The sequence below is a fragment of the Coenobita brevimanus genome, chromosome 9 (assembly GCF_032717465.1).
Source record: "Coenobita brevimanus isolate Jiangsu-jjx chromosome 9, ASM3271746v2, whole genome shotgun sequence".
Taxonomy (NCBI): domain Eukaryota; kingdom Metazoa; phylum Arthropoda; class Malacostraca; order Decapoda; family Coenobitidae; genus Coenobita; species Coenobita brevimanus.
In genome coordinates, this window is record NC_136962.1 from 1,835,001 (window position 1) to 1,847,500 (window position 12,500).

Genomic DNA, 12,500 nt, shown 5'->3' on the forward strand with positions numbered 1-12,500 from the left:
AGGAAGCGTTAGGAGGAACACACTGAGGTGGTTTGGCCATGTGGAGAGGATGGAGGGTGAAAGACTGACGAGGAGAGCGTATGTGAGTGAGGTGGAGGGGGGAAGAGGGAGGGGGAGGCCGAGGATGAGATGGAGGGATGGGGTGGAGAGGTATGTGAGAGAGGCGCGTGTGAGTTGGGAGCAGGGCAGTGAAATGGCGGGGGACAGGACGACATGGAGGCGATTTGTTTGTGGCCACCCCATATAAGGGATTGAGGCGTCTGGCAATAGATAGATAGATAGGTAGACAGACCAGAAAAAATGCACTATATGTTCAATTTTATCATTATTAATCATTATCATTATATTCCTATTTCCTACTACAATACTACTATCACCACTACTACCACAACCACCACACTCACCTTGGCCGTGGCAGTTGCGGTTAGGGCCACGAAGGGTATACCAGGGATCAGCGACCTCAAACGACCCAATTTGAGGTAGTCAGGTCGAAAATCATGACCCCATTGACTCAAACAGTGTGCCTCATCGACTACAAAGTACGAGAGTTTGTTGTATTTGTGGAGACGACCTAGGAGGCCCTGGTGAAGGAATTGTGGCTATTATTATTATTATTATTATTATTATTATTATTATTGTTATTATTATTGTTATTATTATTATTATTATTATTATTATTATTATTATTGTTATTATTATTATTATTATTGTTATTATTATTATTATTATTGTTATTGTTATTATTATTATTGTTATTATTATTATTATTATTATTATTATTGTTATTATTATTATTATTATTATTGTTATTATTATTATTATTATTATTGTTATTATTATTATTATTGTTATTGTTATTATTAATATTGTTATTATTATTATTGTTATTGTTATTATTATTATTATTTTTATTATTCCTGTTGCTGTTATTATTGTCACTATTATTATTATTATTATTATTCTCCCTACGTGTCAAGTGGCCACCTCGTTTGGGATACTTGGCATCTGGCAATGAATGAATGAATGATTATTATTACTACTATTATTGTTATCATTATTATTACTATTATTATTATTATAGTATTATTACTACTGCTACTACTACTATCATTATTATTATTATTATTATTATTATTATTACTATTATTATCTATCTATCTAGTTGGCAATAGATAGATAGATAGATTATTATTATCATTATTATTATTATCATTATTGTTGGTGGTGTTGCTATTACTATTATTAATATTATTACTATAAGTCATCATCATCATCAACACAACCATCCTCCTCTTCCTCACCACCACTCCTCCCCCTACTACCACTACTACCACACGCACCTGAAATGTACTGGTAGCCGCTTGTTCTGGGGTGATATAGAGTAGTTTGGTAGTAGGAGAAACACACGAGAGGTCAGCCAGCACGCGACCTCGTTCCTTTTGGGTCATTTTTGAGTTTAACGACTCTGCGATTATTGCCAGTTGCTGAAGATGCTCTAGTTGATCCTAAAATTATTATTATTATTATTATTATTATTATTATTATTTCAGTAGCAATATTATCATCATTTTATCTTCATTATTATTATCATCATTATTAGACAAATGGACACACAGATAAACACACACACACACACACACACACACACACACACACACACACACACACACACACAGTACAGATGCAAAGTTAGTAATAAAATGTACACACACACACCCACACACAAAAACCATCATCACCACACCCACACCCACCCACCCACCCACACAAACCATCATCACCACACACACACACACACACACTCATCACCACACACATACACAAACCATCATCACCACACACATACACAAACCATCACCACCACCACACACACACACACACACACACACACACACACACAAACTCTCACCACCACCACACACACCCACACCCACCCACCCACACAAACCATCATCACCACCACACACACACACACACACACACACACACACACACACACACACACACACACCTTAATGAGTGCAATTAGAGGTGAAACGACGATGGCCACCTGTCCTTTCGCCATGACAGCTGGCAACTGATAGCAGAGGGATTTTCCGGACCCAGTAGGCATCGATATGAACACATCTTGACTACCTGTGGAAAGAAAGAGAGAAAGACAGAGAGAGAGACAGGAAATTAGTGTCTGTTTATCTATATTTATCATCACCAATATCACCATCATCATCACCTTCATCATCATCATCATTATCACTACCACCATCATCATCACCATCATCATCACCTTCATCATCATCACCATCATCATAATCATCACCATCATCATTATTATTATCACCATCATTACCTTCATGATCATAATCCTTCATTATCATCATCATCATTATCACCATCACCATCATCATCATTACCACCATCACCATCATTACCACCATCATCATCATCATCACCATCATATCATCATCACCATCATCATCATCATCACCATCATCATCATCATCACCATCATAATCATCACCATCACCATCATCATCATCATCACCACCACCATCATCATCTTCAATTTCATCATCATCATCATCATAACCACCTTCATCATCATAAAAACATATAAACCCGATCATTAAGAACCATTTGAGTACGAGTGAACGTTTACAGCAAGTCTAAAATCTCCGAGCCCAATGGGACATCTACCATCATCTAGGTGGCTAACAATTCAAATATCCCAACTACACTTCTCTTCTAAGACTATTATTATTCATCTTAACTACTATAATTCATCGTATTTACAGTTATATTCATCTATCTATCTATCTATTGCCAGACGCCATAATCCCGTATTCTATCTATCTATTGCCAGACGCCATAATCCGGTAAGGGGTGGCCATTTGACTTTGAGTTATTTGTTTTACGGGGAGGGGCACTAACCCTCCACCAACCCACTTGTTGACACGTAGGCAGCACGTATGGTTTGGTTATATGGTTACCACCCAGCGTTGTAAATGGTTTCTTGGCTTACAGGAAACCATTTGGCTTGTCACTCAATGTAAAGCCACCTGTAAAGGAAAGAAAAGCAATAAGAAGTGACAGGAAAGATGGGAGAAATAGGAAGAGAGGAGGACAGGCACAGAAAAAGAATGATAAAGGCTAAGGAAGAAGTAGGCAGCACTACATCAAGTGAGTGGATGATGGGAGAAATAGGACGAGAGGAGGACAGGCACAGAAAAAGAATGATGAAGGCTAAGGAAGAAGTAGGCAGCACTACATCAAGTGAGTGGATGATGGTGAGAAATAGGAAGAGAGGAGGACAGGCACTGAAAAAGAATGATAAAGGCTAAGGATGAAGTAGGCAGCACTACATCAAGTGAGTGGATGATGGTGAGAAATAGGAAGAGAGGAGGACAGGCACTGAAAAAGAATGATAAAGGCTAAGGATGAAGTAGGCAGCACTACATCAAGTGAGTGGATGATGGTGAGAAATGATAAAGTTAATAACGACGTCTCCTCTCTCAACGATATAGTCAAGGATCCTGGAGGTTAAGACAAAGGTAAGATTAAACCATCATCTCAACAACAGACCACCACAGAAACAACTCATACAAGCCCTAGACTTCTCAAAATAAAACTAAGAGAAGAGGCCATGTGGAGAGGATGGAGGGTGAAAGACTGACGAAAAGAGTGTATGTGAGTGAGGTGGAAGGGGGAAGAGGGAGGGGGAGGCCGAGGATGAGATGGAGGGATGGGGTGGAGAGGTATATGAGAGAGGGGGGTGTGAGTTGGGAGCAGGGCAGTGAAATGGCGGGGGACAGGGCGACTTGGAGGCGATTTGTTTGTGGCCACCCCAAACGAGATTGAGGCGTCTGACAATAGATAGATAGATAGATAGAAGAGGAAAATCTTAAAGGAGAGCAAAAAGTTAATAGATATGGCTAGACCTGATAGGATCAAGATACGAATAATGCCAGACTGTACGTACAAGGGAAGACAAATGCATGCTAAGCTAGTCAAAGAGAGGAATGAAAAAAACGAAATATTGATGAGGCAGGGGAACACAAGGAAGAAATAGATTGTAGTGGGACCTAAAACAGTCCCCCCGCTGCTGAGTCTGAATACACCCCTGTCTGGCATTTCAACTGCTATTCATACATAGCGTACAGGAAAGACAAAGCAGCTGGGACTAATGGAGATGTCACCATTTTAGTGAGAAATAATGTACTTATGCTAAACACTGAGGTTGTAGTGTGTGTGAGATGAACACAGACTGGGAAAATCACTATACAGGAGGAGATACAGAGTGAAGAGGTCGTATTTTATGAAACTGTTGCGAAATAAAACAGAAAGAAGCAGAGTAAGGAATGAGTTGATCTGAGTGGTGTGGGAAGCTGTGTACCAATTTGAGAAGACCCTTGCAGAGAAGTGTGGAAGGGCCTTTTGCAAGAGGTGAAGGATGTGGGGTGGATGTGGATGTGGTTGAGAAGATTAGGAGAAATACACTGAGGTGGTTTGGACATGTGAAGAGAATGGAGAATGAAAGACTGACTAAGAGGGTGTATGTAGGTGAGGTGGAGGGAGGGAGAGGGAGAGGTAGACTGAGGATGAGGTGGAGGGATGGAGTTGAGAGGTATATGAGGGAGGGGGGGGTGAGTTGGGGGGAGGGTAGTCAAATGGTGGGTGACAGAGCGACTTGGAGGCGTTTTGTCTGCGGCCACCCTTTGCGGGATTAAGGCGTCGGGCTATAGATAGATAGATAGATAGTTTACCAAGGAGACAGAGATCCCCATTCCAAGGGCACAACACCAGTTTGAAGACGAAGAGTTAAGTCAGTGTGAGTTCACGGTGGATGACATATGAAAACTACTAGACGCCCTTTGAGAAAACTCTGCACCTGGACCAGATGGGGTGCAGCCAAGAGTGTTGAAGGAATGTGCTGGTGGTTGTTTAGGACATTGCCGGAGGCAGAGATGTTCCTCCACTTGTACACATCTCTGCTCACACCCCGGCTGGAATACAGTGTCCAGGCAGGGCCACCTCACACCCGCCAAGACATTAACAAGCTAAACCATGTACATCGGCGCTATCCAAACTGTCGTACGGGGAATGGCTGGCTTGTCTTGGCCCCACCACACTGGAGGACAGAACACTACACGGTGACATGATCCACACATACAAGGTACTCCACAGTATTCTCTATCTATCTATCTATCTATTGCCAGACACCTCAATCCCGTTTGGGGTGGCCACAAACAAATCGCCTCCAAGTCGCCCTGTCCCCCGCCATTTCACTGCCCTGCTCCCAACTCACACCTCCCTCTCTCATATACCTCTCCACCCCATCCCTCCATCTCATCCTTGGCCTCCCCCTCCCTCTTCCCCTCTCCACCTCACTCACATACACTCTCCTCGTCAGTCTTTCACCCTCCATCCTCTCCACATGGCCAAACCACCTCAGTGTGTTCCTCATAACGCTTCCTATCACATCCACACCACAGCACTCCATCCCTCCATCTCATCCTTGGCCTCCCCCTCCCTCTTACCCCCTCCACTTCACTCACATACACTCTCCTGGTCAGTCTTTCACCCTCCATCCTCTCCACATGGCCAAACCACCTCAGCGTGTTCCTCATAACAAATTCATATAACAAGTACGCTGAGACTGTACAAGAGAGAAGAGGCACCTTTCATCAGCACTGCCTCCTATGCCTCTCAACTATCACTACAGGTAAGCAAGAAGAGGAAAATATAACAGGTAGAAACCATATTCATTGATTAATAATATTTTACATTTTAAATAAGCCACACAACATTAACATGACAATTCTCCCAACTTTTCTTTCCCCAAAAAAGTTTTATATTAAGGAAAACAGGATTTTTTTTCTTTTTTCAGCACTGTAGGTGATATACTGGTTTGTTTTCATTTATTAAAAATTGACAACACCTTTCAGCAGCCAGGCTACAGGATAACTTTGACTAGTAACCAAGGAGACTCACTTGTGCCTCAAATAAGACCAAATATGAAACAATTTGGTGATGAGGGTGATATAGTAGGCTTGTTTTCGTCTGCCAAAAAATTCGTAACACTTTTCAGCCATCACACAGGAGGTTAATTTGGACTAGTAACCAAGGAGACTCATTCGTAGGTCTCATGGAATTCTAAGCAGCCACAAGTTATTTTCTGTGTTATGGGAGTTGGCCAGTTCCATCAGATGAACAAAAAACAACAATGATAAATAAAACGAACTGATAAATCTATATAAACATTACCGTCCACCACCGCCTCCACGGCTCGTCTTTGCAGGTCGCTTTTGAAGGTCTCATGCTTGAAATATTTGGTCAAACTCGCCAGGATCCTTCCCTTAGAGTCCTCCTTCTTCCTGGCCGACATATTTTCAGGAATTAATTCATGATGTGGCCGCCATGCACAAAACTAAACAAGACGATTCACGCTCTCCCTCTAGGCTGCATCTGACCATATTTTGGATCTTCAAAATGCTATTGTTGCCTTCTTATAGCCATTTTAATGTGAAAAACTACTTGAAAATTACAAAAACAGCGAAATAACCCTAGAAAACTTTGATTCCGTGATTTATTAAAGTTTTCCATACTTCCAACATGCTGCATTTTTACAACTGTGCCTATCAAGAAAGTATAATGACAATAGATTAAAGATTATAATATTATTTTTATTATACGATACAATATATGGAAATAAAATATACAGTTATGGTACTCAGATATTTAAATTTAAGCTCGCATTGGAGATCTATCCAGGCTCGTATTATCGTTTCGTCAACAATAACAAACACAGGTCCTGAAGGCAGAGATTCTTATTATTTAGTGTTTTTCGAGGTTTTAAGGTAATATTTTGATACACTGGTGATTTTATTATATGTAGTAGTGAGTAAGGATAGTCTGTATAATTTTATAAGTACGGGGAATATTTATATAAAGGAGAAACAGCTCAGTGTACGTCACGAAGCGAGTGATGATGGATATTGTTCAGTGATTTACGAGGTTTTAAGGTAATATTTTGATACACTGGCGCTTTTATTATATGTAGTAAGAAGTAAAGATAGTCTGTATAATTTGAGAAGTATGAGGAATATTTATATAAAGGAGAAACAGCTCAGTGTACGTCACGGAAACGAGTGATAATGGATATTGTTTAGTGTTTTTCGAGGTTTTGAGGTAATATATTGATACTGTGGCGAATTTATTACATGTAGTAGTAAATAAGGATAATCTATATAATTTTATAAGTACGGGAAATATTTATATAAAGGAGAAACTGCTCATAATGCAAGTCACGGAAGCGAGTGTTAATCTATATTTTTCGTCTCCTTTTCTGCTCGTTAGTTATCCTGCTTCCGTTCTTTTTTTCTCGTCCTCTTTATTCCTCCACTTCCCCATTGTTACCTTCTTTCCTCCACTTCCCCATTGTTACCTTCTTTCCTCCACTTCCCCATTGTTACCTTCTTTCCTCCACTTCCCCATTGTTACCTTCTTTCCTCCACTTCCCCATTGTTACCTTCTTTCCTCCACTTCCCCACTGTTACCTTCTTTCCTCCACTTCCCCATTGTTACCTTCTTTCCTCCACTTCCCCATTGTTACCTTCTTTCCTCCACTTCCCCATTGTTACCTTCTTTCCTCCACTTCCCCATTGTTACCTTCTTTCCTCCACTTACCTATTGTTACCTTCTTTCCTCCACTTCCCCATTGTTACCTTCTTTCCTCCACTTCCCCAAAGTTACCTTCTTTCCTCCACTTCCCCATTGTTACCTCCACTTCCCCTTCTTTCCTCCACTTCCTCACTATTACTTTATGCCTCCTTTCTCTACAGTAAATAATTTAAACTTCTTATTCCCTCACCAGAATAAATTTAATGAAGAAGTCAGCCATGTGTCAGTCTTCAATTGTTGTCAAGGTTTACCAGTGTTCAAGTTTGATTTTTTTAAAGTTAATTTTTTGCAGGTCTTGGTAACTGTGTACAAGTGCAGCTCAACAAAATATTATTATTATTATTATTATTATTGTTATTATTAGGTAACTGTGAACAGGTGCAGCCCAACAGACTATCATCTCTCTTAATTATATTTATTGCCGATGCCCAGAGTTTGTATGACTAATATTTGTTAGGTTAGGTCATATTACCTCAGAGCAGCTGTTTCTTCCCTGCTGTACCCTTTCAAGCACTTCACCCTCCAAACCTCCATCCTTACTCATCACACTACCCAAGTACTTAAACGTACTCACATTTTCCAATTCCTCACCATCCAACCTCGCTGTACATTCACTGACTTCACCTCTCTCAAAGACCATCACTTTACTCTTCCCTACATTCACATTTAAATTCCGTTTCTTACACACTCTCTCAAACTCCTCCACCAAGCCTTGCAGCTCCCCTTCGTCTTCACTCAACAACACAGTATCATCTGCAAACAACAGTACAGGGAGTTTCCAAACACTATCCTCTCTCACCAGGGCCACTCCAACATCCACTACCCTACCTTGTACCTCTTTTATTACCCCATCCATGTACAGATTGAACAACCATGGAGACATGACACATCCCTGTTTCAACCCAACTTTCAATGAGAAAAATTCACTTAGTTCACCATCCACATGCACTGCAGCCTTCGCACCATCGTACATACTCTTCACAGCATTCAACAACTTCCCATCTACTCCATATATTCTTAACACTTTCCACAATCCTTGTCTATCCACCCTGTCATATGCTTTCTCCAAATCCATGAAAGCCGCATACAACTTCTTTCCCTTCTCTAGAAACTTTTCCACTAAAGATCTAAGAATGAATATCTGATCTACACAACCTCTTCCCTTCCTAAAGCCTCCCTGTTCTTCTCCAACTAATTTCTCTGTTCTTTCTCTAACTCTGTCAATAAGTATCCTACCATACACTGATCTACACAACCTCTTCCCTTCCTTAAGCCTCCCTGTTCTTCTCCAACTAATTTCTCTGTTCTTTCTCTGTCAATAAGTATCCTACCATACACTGATCTACACAACCTCTTCTCTTCCTAAAGCCTCCCTGTTCTTCTCCAACTAATTCCTCTGTTCTTTCTCTAACTCTGTCAATAAGTATCCTACCATACACTGATCTACACAACCTCTTCCCTTCCTAAAGCCTCCCTGTTCTTCTCCAACTAATTTCTCTGTTCTTTCTCTAACTCTGTCAATAAGTATCCTACCATACACTGATCTACACAACCTCTTCCCTTCCTAAAGCCTCCCTGTTCTTCTCCAACTAATTCCTCTGTTCTTTCTCTAACTCTGTCAATAAGTATCCTACCATACACTGATCTACACAACCTCTTCCCTTCCTAAAGCCTCCCTGTTCTTCTCCAACTAATTCCTCTGTTCTTTCTCTAACTCTGTCAATAAGTATCCTACCATACACTGATCTACACAACCTCTTCCCTTCCTAAAGCCTCCCTGTTCTTCTCCAACTAATTCCTCTGTTCTTTCTCTAACTCTGTTTATAAGTATCCTACCATACACTTTTCCTATTACATACATACTCTTCACAGCCTTCAACAACCTCCCATTTACTGACTAGTGAGGTCGTATAAATGTCTTGAAAATTATGTATTTCTGCAAATTATGTGATGGTTTATTGAAAAAATACAGCTGTAAATTAATGCATGGAAACTCTCTTTCACTTTCACCATTATTATTATTATTATTATTATTATTATTATTATTATTAGTTATATTATTGTTTTTGTTCTTGTCCTTGTTACCTCACTCCTTTATGTAGCTGGGAACATTACAACTACAGGGCAGCCATTATTATTATTATAACTGTAACTACTAAAACACCATCATTTACAACAACTACCCTCATCCATTTCAGATCTAGGTAACCATGACAACAGCAGCGCGACCAACGTTTGAGCCGGCCAAGGGTGGCATGGGGCGGGGGGAGAGAGACCTCAGCGCCCTGTCAAAGCAGTATTCAGCGCGGGACCTGCCATCCCACACGCGGCTCAAGTATCGCGACCACGGCCAGTCTAGCGCCGAGGAGCTGAGGGGAAGGGACATGCGCAGGGAGCTGGAGGATCGGGAGAGAGCCGCCAGGGATAAACGCAGCAGCGGGAGCAGCAGTAGCGGCGCCAGGGAGTCCAGCTCGTCCTCAAAAAAACCCAGACTGGACCAGATCGCCCCCGCTAACCTAGACGCGGACGACCCTCAGGATGATGACGACGATGCGTCCGACTCCGACGACTCTGACGATGAGGCCGTCCTGTTTGCCGAGCTGGAGAGAATTCGACGTGAGAGGGTCGAGGAGGAGGCCAAGCGACAGCAGGAGAGACAGGAGCAGGAGGAGCGGATCAGGATGGAAAACATTATCTCCGGCAACCCGCTCCTGAACCTGGCTGCCGTCCCCAAAGCAGACATGAAGATAAAGAAGCGCTGGGATGACGATGTGGTTTTCAAGAACTGTGCGGCCTCCGAGCCTGACAAAACAGAGAAAGCGTTTATCAATGACTCCCTGCGGTCGGAGTTCCACAAACGCTTCATGGAGAAATACGTCAAGTAGAAGAGAGTAGGGAAGGAAAGGGAGGGGGAGACCGAGGATGAGATGGAGGGAAAAATCTATCAATGGAGTATCTATCTGTCTATCTATCTATTGCCAGATGCCTTAATCCCGCAAGGGGTGGCCACAAACAAACTGCCTCCATGTCACCCTGTCCCCTGCCATTTCACTGCCCTGCTCCCAGCTCACACCCCCCTCTCTCATATACCTCTCCACTCCATCCCTCCATCTCATCCTTGGCCTCCCCCTCCCTCTTCCCCCCTCCACCTCACTCACATACACTCTCCTCATTAGTCTCTCACTCTCCATCCTCTCCACATGGCCAAACCACCTCAGTGTAGAAATATCATTGGACTCTCTCTCTCTAGGTTCATAATGTTCCCTAACACCTTGACTTTACCTGTTTATTTTTTTCATACATGTGAAGGAAAGCAAATGTGGCGTCCACCCACAGATCACACACACACACACAGACACACACAAAGGGGTGGTGCATCTGTACAAGATGTAGGTACTGTAGTGTATCAGTACCACTTACATGTGGTTGACAGGTCTGATCCAACACCAGGATTTAACAACTTATGAATATGTAGAAAGAATAAGTTTTTGTTTTTTTTTCAATAAACTTCATCACAAACATCATAGTCTTTCATCTTTAAAACCTCTTCTGTCAATAATCCGTTTTATTTTGTATCTGACTGGTGGTGGTGGTGGTGGTGATGATGATGATGATGATGGTGATGATGGTGATGGTGATGATGATGATGGTGATGATGATGGTGATGATGATGGTGATGATGATGATGATGGTGATGATGATGGTGATGATGATGATGATGATGATGATGGTGATGATGATGATGATGATGATGATGATGATGGTGATGATGATGATGGTGATGATGATGATGATGATGATGATGATGATGATGATGGTGATGATGATGATGGTGATGATGATGATGATGACTGTTACGCAGCATATTCTGCATCCAACTTCTAGGCCTTGGGTTCTTTATTGTGGACTGTGCTAGAGTTTACGGACAAGGGAAATACACAACAAAATATATCCCAATAGTACATTACATGGACGGGTGTGGATCTCTGTGTGTGTGAGGGTCTGGGGCACTACACAGGGGAGTGTGGGTCACCTGTGGGGCGACAGGGAGGGTCACACAGAGGGGTAGGGGGCACACAAGGGGGTACACTCAGGGGCATCACGCTGGGGAGGGTCCGGTACAAGTCAAAGGCACACACAGGGATGCGATACTCCAGGTGAGGGGGAGGGCTGCACACTCAGGGGCGGCAGCACTGGTTGTTGGTGGGCGTGAGGGGCGCACCCACGGCTACAATGCAGGTGGCGCCCTGGTGTGGGAAGAGGGACTTCTGGGGTGTGTTTCCGGTGCAAGTCTTGTGTGGTCTGGGGCCCAGATCGAGCTGAAGGGCGGAGTGATGGGCGGCCCTTTCCTGGTGGGGGCCCTGGGAGTGTGATGGCCCTCTAGACTGGGGTCAAACAGGGCTAAGAGGCGCTCAGCATGGCGCCTGCCCTCAGCTGAGGTGGGAAGCTCGGGGGTGGACCTGGTCTGGTACGGGCCTGGGGCCAGCTGCCGGGCGCCCTTCACAGTCCTGGGGCTGCAGTCTCGCCTGGAGGAGAAGGCCGTCAGGGGTAGGCTGTGGCCACTCACCCTGGGGGAGTCTGTCAGCTGCTGCAGGCGTCGGGGGTTGTACTGCAGGGGTGGCATGCCTGGCCACGGGGGGTCTCATCCCGGGTACTCTCTAGCGGGGACCCTGTGGGGGAAACAGTCTCCACTCTCCGTGAAGGAGAGGAGGCAGGCGGGGCGCCTCACTTGGCCACAGGAGGGGCGGGCTGAGCCAGAGACAGCACCCTCACAGGGAGCCTCTGGGGTTGCGGAGGGGGAACGACTGGTGGCGTGGTCCCCA

The 12,500-nt window shown here is 43.3% G+C and overlaps 2 protein-coding genes across 2 annotated transcripts in view; one reads left to right on the forward strand and one right to left on the reverse strand.

Annotated features, from left to right (window-relative positions):
* Positions 1-6,382, reverse strand: part of LOC145409767 (ATP-dependent DNA helicase Q5-like) — a 23,283-nt gene extending 16,901 nt beyond the window's left edge. Inside the window, exons 1-4 of the mRNA XM_080280071.1 lie at positions 6,262-6,382; positions 2,012-2,136; positions 1,341-1,505; positions 405-581 (exon numbers count right to left, since the gene is read on the reverse strand). Of these exons, the coding sequence (XP_080136197.1) occupies positions 405-581; positions 1,341-1,505; positions 2,012-2,136; positions 6,262-6,382 (588 nt within the window). The remainder of the gene's footprint in view (positions 1-404; positions 582-1,340; positions 1,506-2,011; positions 2,137-6,261) is intronic.
* Positions 6,383-6,775: 393 nt separating this feature from the next.
* c12.1 (spliceosome-associated protein CWC15) lies at positions 6,776-10,811 on the forward strand. Its single transcript, XM_080279972.1, has 2 exons — positions 6,776-6,854; positions 9,876-10,811. The coding sequence occupies exon 2, from the start codon at positions 9,888-9,890 to the stop codon at positions 10,560-10,562; it is 675 nt and encodes a 224-aa protein (XP_080136098.1). The 5' UTR covers positions 6,776-6,854; positions 9,876-9,887; the 3' UTR covers positions 10,563-10,811.
* Positions 10,812-12,500: the final 1,689 nt, after the last annotated feature.

What these genes read in the sequence shown, in the direction of transcription:
- c12.1 (XM_080279972.1), top strand. Translation starts at nt 9,888, where the DNA reads ATGACAACAGCAGCGCGACCAACGTTTGAGCCGGCCAAGGGTGGCATG.